Source organism: Perognathus longimembris, chromosome 7 (assembly GCF_023159225.1).
Source record: "Perognathus longimembris pacificus isolate PPM17 chromosome 7, ASM2315922v1, whole genome shotgun sequence".
Lineage (NCBI taxonomy): Eukaryota > Metazoa > Chordata > Mammalia > Rodentia > Heteromyidae > Perognathus > Perognathus longimembris.
In genome coordinates, this window is record NC_063167.1 from 28188974 (window position 1) to 28211988 (window position 23015).

Consider the following 23015-nt stretch of genomic DNA (forward strand, 5'->3'; position numbering starts at 1 on the left):
ATAACTATACTTGTGATTGTTTGAGTAGCTATTATGCACCAAACATTTGATATATCCCAAATCTCTACAATATTATTACTCCAGTTTCACACAGAAATGGAAACTTGGGGCACTACAGGGCTTGTATACAATCGGGTATCATGAGCACAGTTTTGCCTGACACAAAATAGAGTTCTAAAATATGATCAAACCAGCCCTACCATCCTGTACAAGCCAGATCAGGGGCAAGGAGCCATGAGGACTCTCGGGTAACATGAAAGGACAAAATTGTATATGGAAGTGTCTGGGAGGGGAATGTAGTCAGCTAGTGGACTCTAGAGTCAAGAACAACAATTTTGGGGGACAAGAGGTTCTTCTGGGGTTTTTGCTAAATATATATTGTCCTGGTGATTCTGAAAGAAGAGAGAAAATTCCATATTTATTGCATACTTTCTTTTGCTGGGCACTTCCCATGCAGAATTTTACTTAATGATCCAACAACTCTTGAGAACATTGTTTCTTTTTTTTAATTTTTTATTATAAAACTGATGTACAGAGAGGTTACAGTTTCATATGTTAGGCATTGGATACATTTCTTGTACTGTTTATTACCTTGTCCCTCATACCCCCCTCCCCCCTATCCCCCCCTGAGGTGTTCAGTTCGCTTACACCATACAGTTTTGCAAGTATTGCTTTTGTTGTTGTTGCTCTTAATTTACCCTTTGTCTCTCAATTTTGGTATTCCCTCTCAATTTCTTAATTCTAATACCAGTATACACGGTTTCCAATATACTCAGATAAGATTACAGAGATAGTGTAGGTACAATCCAAGAAGGTGATACAAGAACATCATCAACAGTATAAACTACAGATACACATGAGATGTTGAAAGTAATTACAACTGTGATATAACAATCATTTCCATAAAATGGAGCTCATTTCACTTAGCATCATCTTATGTGATCATAAGGGTATAGCTATTGGGCTCTTGTGATCCTCTGCTGTGGCTTGCCTAATCCTGTGCTAATTATTCCCAATAAGGGAGACCATAGAGTCCATGTGAGAACATTGTTTCTATATAGGTAAAGACACTGAAGATCAGAGAGGTCAAATGATTTATCCAGGGGCAACTGTCTATTTAAGGTAGCTGAGATCCCATCTGGGTCTGACTCATTGTCCATTGCCTTCACTGTACTCTGCTTAGGGAGTGAGACCACTAAAGTTTCTAACAGAGTCTGCCATCATCTCTCTGACTCCTGGGTTGCCTGCAGAATGCTTCCCCTACGCCAGACCTTAGCCTTTCCAGGAATCCCCAGTTAGTCTTGAGGTTTTCACCCGCACCACCAGAGATAGCACCAAGCAGAAACCAGAGACTCCTGCCTCTCATTCTAGAGGTGGTTCCACTTTATGGCTGAGATAACTCCTACTGGATTATTCCCTGTTCCGAAGGAATCAGTGTTCCTCCAGAAAGTTAATAAACACAGAAGAAAGAAAAAAATTATTCTTTTTTCCACACCACAAGGAAAATTTCCATTATGACTTTTCACTTCTTACTAGCATATGTAATTGGTATAAAAGGGTTTCATCGAGACATTTTTACATATACATGAAATGTGCCCTGATCAAACTCATCCCCTTTATCATTCTCCCTCATCCCCAGCCCCTCTTCTTGGAACAAATTTCAGATTTTATTGTTCTATTTTCATATATGCATATGTGTACAGACTATATTCACCCCCTCACATATACATACTCTCTCATTTCTCCCTCTCCCCCCCCCCTATAATATCCACCCTAACACAGAACCTGTTTTAAACTCCTGTCTGTCATTTTTTTAATTTGGGGTTTTTTTTCTTTTAAAAAAATTAAAATTTAATTTAGTAGTTTTTTCTAAACTTCAAATGGTAGTACAATGGAGTTACAACATAAGGCGTCTGTCCTATGTTTCTTGGCCAGTCATTCCTTCCATCATTCTCTGCCCCTCCCTTCCTATTGGTTTCCTTCCCCATTTGTTATTCATTTTAAGGACTAAATTCCACATAGAAGAGAGAACATGGGATACCACCATGCATTTATGCTCCTTTCTATTTTTTCTACAACCAAACAACAGTGGATATTTTCCCCTCATTTGATTAATAGCACATTTGGCATTTGATATCATTGTGACATGTTCTTCCTTTGGGTAACAATACATCATGAACTATCCAGGTTCAAACAATCCTGTTTCTGCTTTTTTTCCAGTGTCACTTTTAGATATGGAACTTTTAGATATAGTCTTCAATAAGACTCATGAAGAATTCTACTAAGGAGAATTTTGTAGAAATGCTTGTTTCACTACCAACCCCATCCCACCAGCCTTGTTTCCTCATCTAGAGTAGCTGCTCACTTATTGACATGATAGAGCTTTCCATTGGCTGAGCCATTCTACGCACAGAGCCAGTGCTAAGTGTTGCACTTGTACCTCCTTAACTCTCATAGCATTATTTGCTTTTGTAAACAGGATGAAAATGAGGTCAAGAGAAAGGGAAAGTGATTTGCCCAAGATCATATGGCTAATGTCACATAATGTGGTTCTATGTACTCTGTGGATTAGGAACTCAAGTGTAGGGAAAAGTACAATGCAAACACAGAGAGAGAAAACATTCTTAAGTATAGGACCATATATACAACACCTACCACATACACCCTGGTAAAGGTTTCCCAATATAAGGTAGCTGCCAAGCTTATGAACTAGGAAGCCACAGAATGTCCAGACTTGACCTTTAAGAGGATCTACTCTTGTCTGGACCCTTAAAATAACCAGAATTTGTCCCATTTTCCCCCTCAGTTCCTGTCCAGTGACCAAAGCCTGCAAACAAACATCCTTTGACCACCATATCACCTGAATTTCTCACCACTGACCTTTACCAGGGTGGAAGTATTTCCCATTAGCTTTAAAAGTGCACCAGTACTGGTGTAATGGAACCAGATACCTTATTAGCAGAACTTACATTTTCTATAGCCAACCCTTAGCTTTACCTCTATGGCCTTGGGTAAGATCTGGGGACATGAAAGGCACCCAGAAGTATGTTGGAAAGAAACAAAGCACATCTTCCTAGCATCAAATGAGGATATGGCAACTCAGCCCAGGAACCCTCCTTAAATTTCAGTAGGAAGGAATTTTCATCCTCAAACAGAAGCTTCTAAAGAATGTCCAGCTTGCCAGCTCCAAGGACCAAACCCAAAAACCATCCTAGGGACTTTAGATTTCCTGGCTGTATCTTTCATCTTGCCTAGGGGCTCAGTGTGGCATTTACCTGCATGGAGAAGAAATTCTCCAGCATTTTTCAGGGCCTGGAACTCCACTCTCCATCCCCATTCTGATACAAAGGGGACTCTTGGGACTCTGGACTGGAAGCACCTCCCTCCAGAGCTGCTCTGGGTCTAGCAGCTTAAGAGAGGTGCAGATCTCCCCAGCAGAGCCACCCTGCTGGGCAAAGCAGGATGGACTATTTCCTCCAGTGCCACCTGCCCAGAATCCAGAGAAAACAGGCTACCTGCGCAGGGGTGGAGGAAGCTACTCAGGCAAAGAACAGGCTGTCTTTTGTAGGTGACGAGGGGTGGGGTGTGGACGGTGGGGAGGTTGTTGCCCTGAACAACCCCAAGGATGGACAAAGGTGTCATAGTCTGTCTGCCCCACTCTGTGGGGAGGAGGAACAAGAGTCTATCCTTTTAAGGCAGGAGTCAGTCTCCAGCTCTTCCCATGGCCATTTCCAGACTTGTTCCTCCAGGAGTCCCTAACCACCTCTGCACCCAGAACATGTCCTGAGGCTCCCTAGGGGGGAGCCCTAACAAGGCATCTTTATCCTTCTCTACTAGAAGTGCAGAGACTGGAAAGGGGCAGCCAATGCTGGCAGGTGGAAGAAGGAAGGTGGTTATGGTTAAAAGCTTTCCTAGCAAGAAGGCTTGATGTGACTCCTTTCCCATGTGCCTTTGTCAGTGCACAGCAGAGTACAGTGGTTAAGGCTATGCAACCAGAGATCCAGGTTCTAGTCCTGATCCCGCCACTTACTAATCTGGTGGAGGACAGAGAAGAACCTGGTCTTAGCAAAGAAAACTAGCACTGGAGCAAGGCTCTACAAACTTCCCATCGACAGTGTGTGAGGCTACTCTGTATCTTTCCCCAAATGAACACAATGGTGAGCCCAAAGCATCTCCAATGAGCCCTTCCTTTGTAGGCACCGTGGAGATATCTGAAAGAGACATAGCCTCTGCCTACTGCCTGGCTGGATATGCAATATGCACAGGACATGAAATAAACAAGACTGGATGGGACAGGTAAGGAGGTGGAAAACCAGAGCTGAGCCTTGAAGGTCAGTGGGATCTGAGCAGGCAGAGAAGATGAGAGGAGGCTTACTGACAAGGGGACATAAGCTGGCTTGGAAGCGCTTGGATTCTGAGAGAAGAGATCTCTAACTGCCCAGACTCAGATCCCATTAGATCATGTTAGCACTGTGGCTCAGAAATGTCACCAGACTACTGATTGGAAAACTGGTTAGAACTGCTGAGAAAGATCATGAATTCCATCAAAGAACATTTGAGAAAAGTGTGCTAGAGAGGACCAAGAGGTGCGTAGATCAGGATTTCAGTGAGGGCTTCTGTGAACATCCATATTTGGGGTGTGGGCTGGCAGAAAGGAAGGAGGATGTGGGCTATTTCTCATTGTGGGCTCTCAATGATTAACTTGAAGTCAGGATGGCCACTTTCTCTGTGCCTAGTCCTCTCATTCTCTCTCTCTGGAAGGTACTCTCTCTAACATCAAGACTCTGAGCTATGCTAGGTTTACTCTTTTGGTTATAAACTTTCCTTTTCTGGGACATTTTCTCCTTCTTCCACTTACTGATATTCATTGATATGCTGAATTTTAAAAGTTGGTCATGTGAGTGTAACTGTAAAACTCAGATCACACATCCGAATATGATTTTTTAAATTTTATTGTAAAGGTGATGTACAAAGGTGTTATCGTTATATAAGTAAGGTATGGAGTCCATTCCTTTTTTAACACTGTTACTCCCTCCCTCATTTTCTCCAGTGTTCCCGTCCCCAACTCCTCTCCCTTCCCCTAAAGATGTAAAGTTCATTTCCAACATAGTATCTAGTGAGTATCACTGTTGAATTGGTTCACCCTTTGTCCCACTGTTTCTGTGATTTCCCTTCCCTTCTCCAAATCAGATAAACTTATATACAAGACAAAGGGTACAGAAATAAAAGTCAGTGACAACAGGGAATCATTTTTTTGTGCCAGTATTGAGGCTTGAACTTGGGGCTTAGGCGCTGTACCTGAGCATTTTGTTGCTCAAGGCTGAAGCTTTCACTTTTTTCTTTCTGGTAAGAGTCTCAGGGGCTTTCCTGCCTGGGCTGGCTTCAAACTGTAATCCTCAGATCACAGCTTCCTGAGTAGCTAGGATTACAAGATGAGCCCCTAGCACCCAGGCTCATAGGGTCTCTGACATTTGTTCTTCTTCCAGACTCCCATGCTGGGGTACTCAATCGTCATGACCATGGGTTTAGAGCTGTCCTCTGGAACCTCAGTGATTGGAGATTGCTTCTGCACCTCCTCTCACCCCACTCCTTCCACACAGCTTCCTGTTATCTAAATTGCTACCATTCATTGAACATTTTCTGTAAACCAGCTTGTTTCATGAAGTTTCCACTATGGAGTGAACACTGCACTCATTTTACAGATGGAAAGCGAAGCTAAGCCACTTGGAAAGAGGTAAACAGTCTGCCAGATTTAGCGGTGCCAACTGAATCCATATGCAGAGTTTTCACCAATGCTCTGAGCTCACCTCTCCAACTTCATCTCATCTTCATCACACAATCCGGCTCAGCCCAGCCATCCTTGTCATGCTCAAGGCATTGCAATGGTCACAGGTCTCCAACTTTTTGTGCCAGTATCAAAGAAATATCCTAGGTAGGAGAATCCTGTGGGATCATCAAATCCAAGAGCCTCATTTAAAAAGTGGGTCTGGGAAGGTCAGAGAAGCATGTTCAGTTAGCCAAGATCACACAGCAAGTAAGGGGCAAAGTCAGTATTGTCACCCCAACAATTTTGACTTCCAGATTCATTTCACTTAGAATAATCCCTTGCATTTGTCTCATAGTTTGTACTTTTCAAGACATCTTGCCATATAGTATCTTACATTCACCGTGCCCTACCCCTAGGTCATACATACTTCATCTATTTACCAGCTGGAGGCACTGAGGCCAACAGAGGAGAACGAATGTACCCAAAGCCACACAGCTGAGTAAGTAATAACCCTAGACACTCAGGTAAGGCTGAATTAAAAGGCTGGTCATGGGAGAGTAACTGAAAAGATTCAACAGATACAGGGCTCAGAGGACTTTGCAAGTAGGGAGCCAGGAATCAAGGTCACTGTCTCATGGCTGCAAGGTCACTGTTTCTCAGCATATTTCTCTATCTCTCTCTGTCTTCCCCCTCTTTCTCTTTCTCACCCTCTCTCTCTTTCATTTTAAGCCATAATTTTTTTAATTTTTTGTTATACTTTAATCTTTTAGTTTTTTGGTGAGATCAAAGTGTCATTATGCAAATAAAGGGTTTCTATATCAAGTATTACTATTACTATTACTATAGTATTACTATAGAAATTTATTTCTTCTATGCTATAAAATGTTTAAGTTGTTGAGTGCATTCATAGTAATCTTGAGAACTAAGTAGACCCACTCACTGATTTAAAAATATATTGAGAAACATTTACTATAATCTAATCAATGAATGCCTGAAATTATCACAGTATAAATGAATATACTTTAAATGTATTTGTTCATAACCTAGCTTCAGTAGTAAAATTGTGGGTTTTTTTTTTCTCCAAGTCTTTCAGTATTTCTGTATGAAACCATTTGTTTCCTCTATAGCTTCAGTTTCCATGGCTTGAGGGGAATAGCTCAGGGTTGGTAGTACCCCTAAAGACCCACAGCCTGAGAACTCAGACTTTCTGTCACAATTTTAATTCTTTGCAAAGGCATCTGCCTACCCCAGATTGGGACAAGTGTATGTCCTTGCTAGGATTAGCTGGGTTCCCTGATTTAATGAAAAGGTCACCTATTTCCTTGTCTTCTATGGATGAAGGAGGTATCAGAGAAGGTCTTGTGGGCAGTCAAGTATTCAATGTTCTATTTCGGGTTGAATTCTGACCTTCTGCCTTCTTGTCAAGTGACATAGCTGCCGTAGATTCCTTTTTCTTTTTCATTCAACTCAACAGATGTTTGGCCAGATCCGTGGAGGCTGCTGTGCATGGTGTATTTGTGGTTCAATTTCTGTAAGACCTGCGATCCCTTCTCCAAGGCTAACGACAATAAAAGGGAAGTGCTTGTCCCTCTTTAACAGGCAGATTGCCATGCATATACTTGGCAAGGAAAATTACAGCTCTGTGTCAGAATTTATCCTCCTTGGCTTCTCCAGTGAGTCACAGGTCAGAGTGGCCCTGTTCATCTTCTTCTTCCTGCTCTACCTCATCACCCTCCTGGGAAATGGTCTTATCGTCACCTTGATCTACCTCGATTCCCGCCTCCACACACCCATGTACTTCTTTCTAAGTGTCCTCTCTTTGGTGGACATGAGCTATGTCACCACCACTGTGCCCCAGATGTTGGTTAATATGGTGTGTCCAAGGAGGACCATATCCTGGGGTGCTTGTGTAGCCCAGATGTTCATCTTCTTGGTCCTGGGTATTGCTGAATGTGTTCTCTACGCCATCATGGCCTATGATAGGTATGTTGCCATTTGCTTCCCTCTTCACTATTCCCTACTCATGAGCCGTCTTGTGTGTATCAAGATGATTGCCATCTGTTGGTCCATTAGCATCACTGGAGCTCTGGTCTACACTGTCTTCACCATGCACCTGCCCTACTGTGGTCCCTATAAGATCAACCACTTCTTTTGTGAGGTCCCTGCTGTGCTGAAGTTGGCCTGTGCAGATACATCCTTCAATGACCACTTGGACTTCATTTTGGGCTTCATCCTCCTTTTGGTTCCACTTTCCCTCATCCTGGCCTCCTATATCCGCATCTTTGTCTCCATCTTAAGAATCCGCTCATCTCAGGGAAGGCTCAAGTCCTTCTCCACTTGTGCTTCCCACATTACTGTTGTCATTATGTTCTATGGGCCAGCCATGATCATGTACATGAGGCCTGGCTCCTGGTATAACCCAGAGCGGGACAAGAAGCTGGCTTTGTTCTACAATGTTGTCTCTGCCTTCCTCAACCCCATCATCTACAGCCTCAGAAACAAGGATGTAAAGGGAGCCTTTCTGAAAGTACTTGGAGATAGAGCAACAGCTCAATAACCCAGCATGCTCCAGAGTTGTCCATGGCCACTGGCAGGCTGGATGGAGCTCTTTGATACGTCAGTTCTGTCCAACCTGAGTAGCCAGAGGGCATAGCCACTTCTTAACTGAAGATTCCAGCCAGCCAATGATACCTGCCACTGTCCAAAGACACAGTTAAACACTGAAAGCAAAGGATTTCTTTACGACCTTGCAGTTCAGGGCCATTGGTTTATTGTTATTCATATGCTCTCTCCTTACTTCTGAAAGTTTATGGGTTCAACATGAGCCCTGGCAAATGTTTAACATGTACACATGCTTTGCTATAGAATAAAGATATTTGAAGTGAAATGAAAAAGAGTGATTAGTAGGCAGGGTGACAATCCTCTGTTATGGCTTAGCAAGCCCTCAGAGGTAATATTTGGCATTGCTTTTTGCATAGGTGCTATAAAAATCTAAGGTAGAATTATGTTAGATTGTATTTATGTAAAAATATGGCTAATTGGTCTGTCTAGTCAGGGCTTGGTTCATAAAAATGACTTTCACTTGGTTAGTTGAAAGTTGACATTTAAATTTTTATTCTTATTTTGCAAAAACAAACAAAAGAAGAATATATATTATGCATACCTAGATCTACATATATACATTTAGTATGCATATTTATATAAAAAATAGCAATAGAGACAGAGATAAAGACATATGGAAAGATAATAGAAGATAATATAACTAAGACTCCATTTTCTCACACCCCAGATAAACACTTTAATATTTTGACATATTTTGTTCACGTCTCTTTTTTTTTGAAAGATTAGATAACAAATAAAATTAAACAGCCCTTTGACTACTTCTAACTCCCCTAAATTAACTACTCTCTTTAAACTGAAATCTACTCCGCTTTTATTTTATTTATTTTATTTTATTTTTGTGGCAGTCCTAGGGCTTGAGTTAAGGGCCTGTCCCTGAGCTTTTTTGCTCAAGGCTAGCACTCTACCACTTGACACATGAACATTATTTTTTTTATTTTGGCCAGTCCTGGGCCTTGGACTCAGGGCCTGACCACTGTCCCTGGCTTCTTTTTGCTCAAGGCCAGCATTCTGCCACTTGAGCCACAGCGCCACTTCTGGCCATTTTCTATATATGTGGTGCTGGGGAATTGAACCCAGGGCTTCATGTATATGAGGCAAGCACTCTTGCCACTAGGCCATATTCCCAGCCCACGCACTCTACCACTTGAGCCACAGCTCCAATTCCGGCTTTCTGGTGGTTAATCAGAGATAAACATCTTATGGACTTTCCTGCCTGGGCTGGCTTTGAAACACAATCCTCGGATCTCAGCCTCTTGAGTAGGTAGGATTACAGACATGAGCACTGGCACCCAGCTTTCGATTCATTTCAATTTAATTTTTTGCAGTATTGTAGTTTGAACTTAGAGCTTCATACTTGTTAGAGAAGCACCTGAGCATTGTTTCTAGCCCTGTGCAGCTTATTTTTAAACTTTTGCTTAGGTACAGGTGTATTCCATGAGTAATACGTAGAGTAATTTGGTACATGTTTAAATTTTTAATGGTAGCATGATGTCTATATGACTCTGAAAGCACTGAACCTAAGGTCCAGTTTCTGACATCGTCACTGAACAATTATAGCTCTAGCAATTCCTTTGAAATCTAATTCCCTTTTATGAATATTTGCTTCTATTTTCTCATCATTTAAACAACTTTGCTAGATATCTTTGGGCATTTCTCCACCTAGAATATTTTTCTAGGACTTTCACATAGAAGTAAACTTCACAGATCACAGAATCAAAGAGGTTTCCAATTTACTAGATGCTTTTAAGTTACTCTTCCACATACTTATGCCCGTCTATGCCTTGTCCCCTTGCCAACACTTGAGTTGATATTGCCTATCTCTACCAAAGATTCTAGTGTTTCTATCCATCTCACAAACGAGAAATGATTATATTAGGTTACTTTTTGTTTCATGTGAAAATGACTGGTTGCTCATGAGTTTAACACCTTTTAAAAAATTGTTAATAATAGCATTGGGTGAGCAGGCTCTAGAGTTAGACTTCAGAGTTAAGTCTTATTCTGTCCTTATTAACTCAATGATGGTGAATAAGATGCCCAGCCTCTCTGGGTTAATTACCTTAATTGTAATTAGGAAGAAAATAGTATGCCTTGGAAGGTGGTCAGGATTGGTTGAGATAATGTATGTGAAGTACTAATCAGTGAATAACACATGGCAAATATTCTTTGCTTTGTAGTTTGTTATACATTTTCATCAGTCTTTTATTAGCATATATTAATTACTACAAAAGTTTGTTGTACATTTTGAACATAGATTTTTTTGTGTCTACATTTTGAACATGGATTTTTTTGTCTACTGCATACATTGTAAATATCTTTTATGAGTTTATGAGTGTTTTTCTTTGTTATAGAGCAGTGTATTTGTTCTTAAATTTTAGGAAACAAAGATTAAACAAAAAGAAGAAACATTCATTATCTTAGTGCTAAAGATGACTACTGTTAGCAGGGCAGCCGAGACTGAGCCGGCAGTGGGAGGTGAGCATGCACAGGTAATTCAGGCTGCCCAGATTACAAGGTGTGAGACAAAGAGCTACCCAGGGTATGGAGCCTTTAGAAGACAAGAATTTGCTCAGGAAGTCGTTGAGCTGCCTGACAGAGAGCTGAGCTTGAATTCCACAGACAAGAACTCTTGAAGATTTCTGAGCAAGAAACAAACCAAATCAAGGCTGTAGGTTAGGAAAATGGTTGTAGCTACAATGTTGATGTTGATGGCCTATACAGTCATGTTGCCACATTCAGGCCCTACCGTTTGGGAAGGGAGTTGGGTCACATACCTAGAATCTGTGTTTGGGGTTGGGCATCTAGGGAGGGAGGGCTCCAGGTTGGACCAGGGAAATACTACAAGAATCCTCTCAAGGTGTGAAAAGACCCCTAGAGGGCAGGCAGGCAAAGCCCTCCAACCCAGCGGGTCTGAGAGGTATCCTAAGTCATATAAGCTGGATATGGGCACCCATAAAACCTGAGATTCCTTCCAGCAAATTCTGAGATCCCTTCCATTAGAAGTAGAGGCCTCCCTGGCCTGGTCTTGCCTGAGTCTTGTGTGGGCCTGTGAAGTACATATTAAAGTGTTTCACCATGGGATCGCCCCGCCAGCTCACTCGGTAGAGCATGAGACTCTTAAAGTGTTCCACCATCAACATAACTCATGTATCACCACTTGGAGTGTAACTATGTGAGAGTCTAATGAATTGTATAGATGATGTCTGATGAAAGATTAATAATTAAATAATGACTTATTTTTTATCCTTCATGATCTCTATTTTTTGAGACTATATTCTTTTCTTTCAAGTCTCCAACATGTCTGTAGACCGTGAAAGTTGTGTACAATGCCCAATGAACAGAACAGCCCTGAGCACATGACCTGGGAGGCAGATAGGACAAAATCATGACCTCCATTACCCTAGACCACTCAGGGTGCTTCCTTCTTTACTCTTGGGGAAGAGGGAGCCACTGAGGAAAAGCCTGTTTTGGGGTCTTGTCTGAGAAGAACACGTTTGCCTCCAAGCATTGACATTCCTGCCCCAGCCAAGCCTCATTTCCCCAGCCCACCTTCGGCTCTACAAGAGGGCACAGCCTGAGCCTCCCTGGCCCCACAAGAGCCTGATGTCTCCTCCCTGAGCCAGAGGTGGCCACAAGATCTATTCTGGATGGAGCCCTGGGATCAAGTGACACTCAGGAATGGTCCCCTGAGTCTGAGGTGTCCCTGTCCACACCCCTCTCCCCACAGAAATGTAAGCTCAGGATAGCAGTGTCCCTAGTCCTCCTGGGGAGCTGCCAGCTTCCCTCATCTCTAGTCTTGCTGGTTAGGAGCTCCAGGTAGGAGTTCAGGCCTGTCTGTAGTTCCTGTTGGCTGGCTTCCTGTCTCTCTGCCTTTATCCCTCTCTTACCTGCACGTGTGTGTGCATAGCTGTTTGCATCTGCCCCCAACTTCTCTCCATGCTATCTATTTATTCATTTCCCTGAGCCTATTTTTATCTGTCTGCCTTTTTCTCTTGTTGTCCTCCTTGCTCCACCTTTGCCTCAGTTTGCTGTCTCTGTGTGTCTCTGGCTCCCAAGTTTTCATTCCATTTATCTCTCCTCCCGCTCTGATATTCTCTGCCTTGGCCTTGAGTTCATTCTTTCTGCTATTCTTTCTCTTCTCTGGGTTCTCTGTGTCTCTTTAGCAAAATTCCCTTAATGCTGATTCACAAAACATCCCCCCCCCCAATCCCACAGCTCTCCCACTGAAGCCTGGTTCTCTGCCCTACGTCCTCCACAGTGTATGCCTGTGCTCACAGTCATCCCCATGCCTCCTCCAGCACTCTCTCCACTCTTCGTCTCCACTGCCTGATTCTCATTCTCTCTCTCTCTGCCTCTCTCTCTCTCTCCCCTCGTGTCCCTCGCCTCTCACCATCTGCTTGCTCAGCATCTCCACATTCTCCCTGTCTTCTTTCTCTCCCAGTCTCTTATTTTGCTTTCTTGCCTTCTTTGGTACTCCCAATAGACAATTCGTATTCGCTCTCAGTGTCTCTGTGTCTTTTTCCTTTAAACTCTTACCTTCTCCCTCCTTCTAAGCCTCTCTGTTCTTCTGCTGCCATCTACTGCTCTCCGCTCCTTTCTCTGCCAGCGCTGCCCCTCCGGCTCTAGTTCACTGGGCCTTTTTTCTCTCTCTCTCTTCTTCACCCTCTTTTCCCATCACTCTCTCTGCCTTTTTGTTGCTTTATAGTTTGATCGGTTTCCTCTGGACCATTCTTAGCCCTCAAGATATGTGCTGAGAGTGTAAGAGTACATATACGTGTGTGATAGAGGAAAGGGCTGTGGAAGGGAGAGAAAACACTTATTTTTAGAATCAGTAAATGGCCAACATGTTTGAGTCTCTTATCCTCTTGCCTGTGATGTATGAGAGGTGCTATGAGAAAAGGAGGTAAATACAAGAGTGCAAAGGGAAATTCCAAAAAACCAGTCTCTGATTTTTTTCACTATACCCTGGCAAAAGATGAAGAGTAGTGTTTCCAGCCCTAATGCAGTCACACAATCCATTTCTGCCTTCACCATGCCAACAGGCTATCACCCAACCTAGCTGTGACAGCCAGAATCCAAGGCTCTGAGAGGCCAAGAACTGACCCTGAGGCACACAGAAAGCCAGCTAAAGAAAGTGAAAATAGAAACCAGTCCGTAGGCTTTGGACGAGGACACAGCTGCGCCAGGAGGAAGGAGTCCAGGGGCAGGAAAATGAGTACCTGACGCCTCCTGTGTGTCCTCCACTATCAGCCTGTACCTGCAAGCTGGAGGTAAGAACTAGGAATCCTCAGTGCCATGGGCCTTGTTTTAAAAAATAAAAACAGGGCTGGGGATATAGCCTAGTGGCAAGAGTGCCTGCCTCGGATACAGGAGGCCCTAGGTTCGATTCCCCAGCACCACATATGCAGAAAACGGCCAGAAGCGGCGCTGTGGCTCAAGTGGCAGAGTGCTAGCCTTGAGCGGGAAGAAGCCAGGGACAGTGCTCAGGCCCTGAGTCCAAGGCCCAGGACTGGCCAAAAAAAAATAAATAAATAAATAAAAAATAAAAACAACCATGTCATGAGCTAATATGATTGGTAGCATCAGGCTTTCTGTCCCCAAATCCCATATCCCAGCTCATCGCTATGAATAGCACTTGGCACTGCAGGGGCCAAGACTGGGGAACAATCTGCCCAGACCCTTTGTTGCTGGCCTAAGCCTACTTGTTTTCTCTTTCTGGGCTTTGGTAAAATGAAAGGATTGTACTTGCCATTGTTGAGGCTCACAGAGCCTCAATTAGTAAGAGGAGTCACGGAGGACATGCATTTCCAGAACAAGGTAGGTAGAGTGGACCCCAGGTTCTTGCACAAGTTTTCTTTTGATGAAAAGGCTCAATGGCTTTTTAAAATATTTAAAATGTGTAAATGCATAAATGTGAAGTTGGAAGACTAGATCTCACAACTAAATGCCCGCCTAGTCCAACCAGTCCACCATATGTCTTCAGCCTTCCTCTCGGGGAGCAGCCTGTCTCGGAACACCCTGCACACCTCCCCACCTTCTTTAGCTCTGAGTGTCTCCCCTGCAGGGCATGTAGGCACTGTCCATCTGAGGGATCTAGGAAGAAGAGGGATTGTGGGCCTGGCGCCCTTTGTTCTATCTGCATACCCTCACCTCCTGGCCCCAAGCCTAGGCATAAACAGAATGCCATGGAATGTCTGTCCTAGGGCTGCCATTGCAGGTCATCCAACACCTTTGTTTTACAGACAAGATTCTGAGGGTCAAGGAAGTTGCCCCAAGTCATACAGTGAGCTAGAGACCCACTGAGAATAAGATCCGGGGTTCTATAGGCCATATGGAGTGCAGTGATTAGGACACTTGGTTGGGCCCAAGGGTAAAATCCTTGCATGTACATTCAGAAAGCTGTTTTCTTTTATTATTGTACCGATACAAGCTCTTCCTGCCTTATCCGGGGACAAGGAGGTCTTTCTCTGCCTGGGTCCTATCTGTCTTCAGGGCCAGCCTGCATCCTTTTCCTTAACCTCCACTTCCCTGCCCTGCCTAGCACTCTGGTTGCTTAGGAGGCAGAGATATGTCTATATTTGATGTGCCCACCTCCCATGCTGGCTCAGCAGGTACTAGCAGTCCCTCATTCATTTCTAGCGTTCATTCAGCAGCTACTGTATTCAGCTTCCAGTCACTCTATGGCATATCTGCTGTATAAGTGAGGCTGGTAAGGCTCAGTGACATAAAGAAATTTGCATAAGTTACACAGCAAGAATGGCAAAGCTACTCCTGGGGCTTCAGTCATCCTGACTCCAAGCTTAGGGCTCTCTCTGCTTCACCATATGCTCAGTGCCACAACAAGGGCAGCTCAATGAAGTGGCCTAGGAGAGCTAGAGGAGCGTTCCATTCCATTCTTTTCAGAGTCTTCTTCAGGTCCAACTAGAGGAGCTTTCCATTCCATTCTTTTCGGAGTCTTCTTCAGATCCACTCTTTCTCTCTGACTCTGATCTTCATCCCTCATACGACCCTTTCCTTGGTTAAAGTTTTCTGAATAATATAACAGTAGTTACAGCAGCACAAAATTTGAGCATACTATTAGAACAGGAACCATAAATTCAAATGCCGTAGGATCAAGCAGATGATATAAATGCATAAAAATGAGTGTATGGAAAACAATAAAGAATGAAAAGGAATACTTCATACAAGAGTGAAAGAATTCATTTTCTATCCAAAAGAATGAGAGAGTCACTTACCAACAATGGCTGACTACAGTCAATAATTGAAACATTGGTCCAATATGGCCAATCTAATTTGTGATTCTAAAGATGTAGTTTTCTTTATATTGTTTGTATGTTCCCTTGAGTTGTTGAAAATACCAATACCAATTTATCTGGTCCACTACTTTTTTTTTTTTAGCCATTCCTGGGGCTTGAACTCAGGGCTTGGGCACGGTCCCTAGCTTCTTTTTGCTCAAGGCTAGCACTCTACCACTTGAGCCACAGCGCCACTTCTGTTATTTTTCTGTTAATGTGGTGCTGTGGAATTGAACCCAGGGCTTCATGTATGCTAGGCAAGCACTGTACCACTAGGCCACATTCCAAGCCCGACCAATACCAATTTAAAAGTTAAAATTAGACAGTCCAAACAAAATGTGTCTGTAGGTTGGTTCACCTACATTAAATGACCCCATTAAATAACCTCTGCTGTATAATTTTGGCATGAAGCATGATGTTGGCTGTTTGTTTATGCCAGATATTCTTTATGAAGTCAAAATCATTTCTGGAGGTATGATATTAAATGTCTTTGTGACAGATTTAAAAATAGAAAGTTAAAAGGAATTGAGGAGGCCAGAATATCAACAAGAGTATAAGGAAGGATGAGGATAAGGAAGATAAGGAAATAGGCTGAAGTGTTCTAACCATCCATGCATCATAAGCCCCTCCCAACAAATTGGCCTTTCAGAAAATGTGGCTTTTATGGATGTGCTGCTGCGTAGCTTACCATAATACCTACATTTTTAATATGTTAGGAGAAAAACTCATTAGGTTAGGTTCTGACTCATAGAATCAGAAAGATAATGACTTTTGAAAAGTAGACCCAACCAAAGGGAACACTCTTAAATCTACATATTAAATCTACATACATCAGTAAAGCAAAACCAATATTGAGAGTGTGATAGACAGAATCTTTGAAGTGTTTCTAATTAAGAAAGAATGACAAAAGAAAATGAATTGTGAATTCATACATTATTAATTTAATATTAAATTCTCTTTCTATATATGTACTGGGATTACTATTGTTTTTACTTTGGTTATTCCAAAAATTGCTTATAGGACTCTATTCAATTTATCCAAGATCCTTCCACCATTTTAGAAATGTAACCCCCTCCTTTGGGAAAACAGTGTTATTTGTGATCACGTTGGCAAAAATTGTTGAATGACTGACATAATGAACACATATGAATCTTAGACACCACAGAAAATGAAATCTTAAGTATTAACTCTAACCTTTATTGCTCATAGCATTGACCTTAATGCTTCAACGCTATCTGTAACCCTAACTGTAACATTCATTAAAAACTGTAAACCAAATCATGAATATCACTGTGCCAACTATGCTTCTCCTCTTTATCTATAAAAGGCTTAGCAACTTCCATTCCAAAAGAAAACAGAAAGTGAGCAAGAGTAGAGGGGAAACAAGACTGTGTCAGGAAAAGGAGAAACAGATGCTTACAGGCTAGAATGGAACATCGACTATGGTGCTAACCCTAGACTGGCCCCCATCCTGAGCCAAATCCCAACATCACTCAAACCGCAGTTGGAAATTATTTTTTGTGCCTCCATCTTGCCAATCCAAAGCTTTCTGGTACTATCAGAAAATGTAACTGAAACAGTAAGTGTGCCAATTCCTTACATATTCTTGACACAGGCATTCAATAAATTACATACTTCCTAAAACCCTGGAAAACCAGCAGATCATAATGCAGGAACTCAACCAATCAGCCGTGATAGAATTCATTCTATTGGGATTCACCTTCAACCGTGGGACCAATCCTCTGCTCTTCACCTTCTTTTTAGTCTTCTATCTGCTCATTCTTGTGAGCAATAGCCTCCTTATTACGCTCATCCACCAGGACTCACGCCTCCATACACCCATGTACTTCTTTATCGGTGTCCTCTCCATGCTGGATGTGTGCTATACCACCACTACGGTACCCCAGATGCTTGTGCATATTCTCAGCGAGAAGAGGACCATCACTTTTGCTAGATGTGTTGCCCAGATGTACATCTTCCTCCTCTTTGGCGTTACGGAGTCCTGGCTTTTCTCCATCATGTCTGTGGACAGGTATATGGCCATCTGCCACCCTCTCAGGTACAAGGTCATCATGAGTCGTAGAACATGCCTCCTCTTGGTGGGAATCTGTGCAGCCTATGGTGTGGTGGGTGGCCTATGCTATACCTTCTTTGCCATGCGCTTGCCCTATTGTGGTCCTGATCAAATTGACCACTACTTTTGCGAGGTTCCTGCTGTTCTGAAGTTAGCCTGTGCAGACACATCCCTCAATGACCTGGTGGATTTCATTACAGGTTTCAATGTCATTGTGGTCCCACTCTCCCTGGTTGTCATTGTCTATGTCAACATCTTTGCCGCCATCCTGAAGATCCGCTCAGCCCAGGGGCGGATCAAGGCCTTCTCCACCTGTGCCTCCCATATCACTGTGGTCACCATGTTTGCCATCCCATGCATCATCATGTACATGAGCCCTGGCTCTGGCTCCTTATCAAACAGTGGCAAAAAAATGGCCCTTTTCTACAACATTGCCACAGCCTTCCTCAACCCTGTCATCTATAGTCTCAGGAACAAGGATGTGAAAAGGGCTTTCCTCAAACTGATGGGATGGAGCAGGGGTTCCGAGTGAGGCTTAAGGACTGAAGACTGAGGAGCTGAACCAAGCAAGGTTTACAATCACCAACTCCCAAAGGAAGACTTGGACTCTGTAGAGATAAGTGGTGATGTTATTTTATTGTAAAGGTGGGGTGCAATGGTTCAGAGTCTGGATTTTAATGCCAGACAGACCAAGATGGAAACCGGGTTTATACCACCTACTAGGTATATCTATTTTTAAAGTCATTGAATTATTCTGTGGCTTGTAATTCCTTCTCTCTGGCAAGTTGTAATGATTAAACGATATGTGAGAGTTGCATAGTATAGAGCATGGCTTTCAATAATGTTGTTTTAATTTCTACATTGACTACTGAACCATGAACCCTCATCCGTGATCCTCTTGGGCTGTGTAAGTGATACGAGGCCTAGAGAGTAAGGAGTTAGAGGGAAAAGTGGAAGACATGGAAATACAAAATCTGAAGGGTAGGGAACCTTGGGGTGAGAAGAAGATTGGAGGAAGAAGAAGCCACAGCGCCACACCACTTCCAGCTTTTTCTATATATGTGGTGCAGAGGATTTGAACCCAGGGATTCATGTATACAAGGCGAGCACTTTACCACTAGGCCATATTCCTAGCCCTACAGTTAATATTCTTGATATATACAGTGAGTGATCCCTGTGATCCCACCATTAACAGTTGCAAACATCTCTCTCTCTCTCTCTCTCTCTCTCTCTCTCTCTCTCTCTCTCTCTCTCTCTCTCTCTCTCTGGTTGGGAATATGCTCACCTCGTATATGTGAAGCCTTGGGTTCGATTCCCCAGCACCACATATATAGAAAATGGCCAGGAGTGACACTGTGGCTCAAGTGGTAGAGTGCTAGCCTTGAGCAAAAGAAGCCAGAGACAGTGTTCAGGCCCTGAGTCCAAGGCCCAGGACTGACAAAAAAACAAAAAACAAAAAAACCCACCTCTCTCTCTCTCTCTCTCTCTCTCTCTCTCTCTCTCTCTCTCTCTCTCTCTCTCTCTCTCTCTCTCTCTCTCTCTGTTGTTGGTCATAGGACTTGAACTCTAGGCCTGGGCACTGTACCTGAGTTCTTCAGCTCAAGGCTAGCACTCTATCACTTAAGCCACAGTGCCACTTCTGGTTTTCTAGTGATTAATTAGAAATAAGAGTCTTACAGACTTTCCTACCTGGGCTGGCTTTGAACTGTGATCCTCAGATCTCAGCCTCCTGAGTAGCTAGGATTACAGGCATGAGCCAATGGCAAACCTCTTGCAAACATTTTTTTCTGTAAACTATTTTTTCTGTAAACTAAAACAGCTCTTAAAAACAATTAATTAATAATTAAGAGGGGCTGGGGATATAGCCTAGTGGCAAGAGTGCCTGCCTCGGATACACGAGGCCCTAGGTTCGATTCCCCAGCACCACATATACAGAAAACGGCCAGAAGCGGCGCTGTGGCTCAAGTGGCAGAGTGCTAGCCTTGAGCGGGAAGAAGTCAGGGACAGTGCTCAGGCCCTGAGTCCAAGGCCCAGGACTGGCCAAAAAATAAATAAATAAATAAATAAATAAGAGGTCAAATGAAAATTCTAGACATAAAGGGCATGATTTCAAGATTGAATAATTTATTCTACTGGCATAGCAGCAAAGGAATATAACATAGAAAAGAATAAACAGCAATTCATGCAAAACTGTTTGGTGTTAGTGAACTGAACACCTCATGGGAGGAAAGGGAAAGGGGGAGAAGGGAGGGGGGGTATGAGGGACAAGGTAACAAACAGTACAAGTAATGTATCCAATGCCTAATGTATGAAACTGTAACCTCTCTGTACATCAGTTTGATAATAAAAATTTGAAAAGAAAAGAAAAGAATAAATGAACTCCAAGATAGGTCCACAGAAATCATCCACTGAAACAGAGTGGAAAAAGAGAATACAGATTTCACAAGATATAGGATAAGGTCAAATGATCTTATATAATTAGAGTCATACAAATAAAAAAGGTATAAAAATATTGTTCTTTCCCAGGATAAATGGAAAATTTGCCAAGATTCAGTAAATCAATTTTTAATAATGCAAGTCTTAAGACAATGGAAGTCATGCAAAGTAAGTTCTCTGGCCATACATAGAAACTGTAAATCAATAACAGGAAGATAATAGGAAATTTCCCCAAGTGAGTAGAAATTAAATACCACATTTTAAATAAGCTATGATAGACTGGTGCTGCTCTATAGTAGTGTACTTGCTTAGCATGCACAAGGTTCAATTCTACACTACAAATTATGCACTACAAATAAAACAATAATAATTCATACATCAGAGAGGCAGTTACAAAAGAAGTAAGAACTGTATTTAGCTGAAAGTAACTACTGTATATAAAATCTGTAATTTATAGCTGAAGAAAACTTCTTTAGAAAGGAAGATTGGTAGCAATAACTGCACATATTAGGCAAAAAGGAATTCCTTAAATGAATAAGTTCTCACATCAACAATTTGAAAAAGAGATGGGCACCAGTGGTTCATGCCTGTAATCCTAGCTACTCAGGCAGCTGAGATCTGAAGATTGTATTTCAAAGCTAACTGCAGCAGGAAAGACCATGAGACTTTTTATCTCCAATTAGCCAACAGGAAACTGTAAGTGGAGCTGTGGCTCACAGTAGTAGAGTGCTAGCTTTGAGCAAAGAAGTTCAGGGACAGTGCCCAGGCTCTGAGTTCAAGCCTCTAACCAACCCCCCAAAAAGAACATAAAAAAGAGGATTACTTTGGTTACTTGGGTCTTTTGTTCTCCCATATGAATTTTAGGATTGTTTTTTCTATTTCTGTAAAGAATAATATTGAAATTTTGGTTATTGATTGCATTGAATTTATGTATCACTTCCAGACATCTTAATATCTTTTCTGCCAACTCATGAACATGGAGGTCTTTCTATCTTCTAGTGTCTTCTATGGTTTCTTTCTTCAGTGCTTTATGGTTTTCATAGTATATGACTTTAACAATCTTTGACGTTTATACCTATGTATTTTAATATTTTGTGGTTGTAAACGGGAATGTTGTCCTGACTTCTTTTTCAGAGTTTGATGTTGATGTATAGAAAAGCTATAGATTTTTCATATGTTGATTTTGTGTCCTCCTACTTGCTGAAAGTGTATATATAACAGATCTAAGAATCTTCTAGTGGAATTTCCAGGGTCTTTCATCTATAAAGAAGAATGAAATTATGTCATTTGTTGAAAATGGGTGGAAATGGAGATCATCATGTTAAGTAAATTAGGCAGTTCCACAAAGGGAAAAATCACAAATTTTCTTTCATTTGTGGAAGCTAAGAGGGAAAAAATATCTCATGAAAGTGAAGAGATACTCATGTGGAGATAAAGAGGGAAAAGAAGAAGAGGAGGTAGATGGGGGTAAAAAGGAGTAATAGAGAGAAAGAGCGTGTGTAAACATGATCAAAGTATATTATAGACATACATGGAAATCTCATCATGAAGCCCCTTACATTGCATAACTTGCATACACTTTAAAAGTATGAACAACTGTCTAGCAGATTTTTCTCTTAAAGCAGTTGAATAATAGGTGGTCATTAACCAGGGAAATGAAGACAAGAGCAGATGATTTTTCTTTAATATCATATTATTATATTCTTTCCTTTTCCTTCTTAGTAAATCACATAACTATATTTTTCTCTTTTCTTTCTCCTAAGTAGAAATAAAACAGGAGACCACAAATAAGGAAGCCAAAAGCCCAGCTCAGATTTCCTCCATTACGAGTTCAGACCATGTCAGAGAGGTGATATGCCATACATAGATAGATAGTAAATGTCAGACAGACAGTAAGATCATAGACATGAAGGTGTGATTCAGTCATATCAGTGTTGAAGAAGTTTCATTTTCTCCTCTTCATTTTTTAAAACTTGTATTCATTATCGACCTTAACATAATTAGATGGGCCTTTTAGCTGCCACAGGTATTGTGGGATTCCCAGAAATGCTGACTAAACTTAAAAGTACATATGAATCACTTTTACTGCCTTTTAAAATGAAATTTTAAAAGTGTGGAAATGCCAAAATTCTGCATTTTAAACTCCCAAATGGTGCTGATGATACTAATCCAAGGATACTCCTTGAATAGCAAGAGTATAAATTATAAGGCAGAGCTTTACAGAAATTATTAACCCAGAGGGATGAGAAAAAGTCAAGAAACTTCATTTTGGTCAAGATGATAGTTTCATACATTTGTTACAATTCATCATGTTGTATACTTTAAATACTTAAAGTCTATCTTACGTCCATCTACTTAAACAAAGTTGAAGGTCCAGGGAACTGAATATTTTCACCAAATTACTAAGAGGTCCTAATTTTACCTATATGACCCTAAGAAAAGCTCTCTCTTTACTGATACTATGTGCCTTAAATTTATAGTCTCCTAGCAGTTCTCATCAAAACTGACCTTAATTGCTTCCTTGAACTCAACTGTATATTATCATCATTGATTTCTCTCTAATTCCTCTATTTTTGGCATTTGTGGGTACCTCTGATTGATCTGTATGTAGTCAGGTTACTGATCTAGAAGTCACCTTGTGCTCTTCAATCATTTTAAGAGTCCACAGTTCAAGCATTCAGTCAAATAAACATTTATTCATAAAAAGATAAAGGTTGATAACAATTTTTTGCCAGGTACCGTAAGCTCTTATACTGAGACCTGCCTTTGGGGAGTCCATTGTCTGAGGTTTTTGTGTTTAAGAGGGACCCATTGCCAGAGCCTT

At 41.8% G+C, this 23015-nt stretch overlaps 2 protein-coding genes across 2 annotated transcripts; both read left to right on the top strand.

Annotated features, from left to right (window-relative positions):
• The first annotated feature begins 7369 nt into the window (after positions 1 to 7369).
• Positions 7370 to 8326, top strand: LOC125355025 (olfactory receptor 2A12-like). Its single transcript, XM_048351080.1, has one exon. The coding sequence runs from the start codon at positions 7377 to 7379 to the stop codon at positions 8322 to 8324; it is 948 nt and encodes a 315-aa protein (XP_048207037.1). The 5' UTR covers positions 7370 to 7376; the 3' UTR covers positions 8325 to 8326.
• A 9022-nt stretch (positions 8327 to 17348) lies between these two features.
• LOC125355029 (olfactory receptor 2G3-like) lies at positions 17349 to 18287 on the top strand. The gene has a single exon (XM_048351083.1). It carries the CDS (start codon positions 17349 to 17351, stop codon positions 18285 to 18287), a length of 939 nt encoding a protein of 312 aa, XP_048207040.1.
• The last annotated feature ends 4728 nt before the right edge of the window (positions 18288 to 23015 follow it).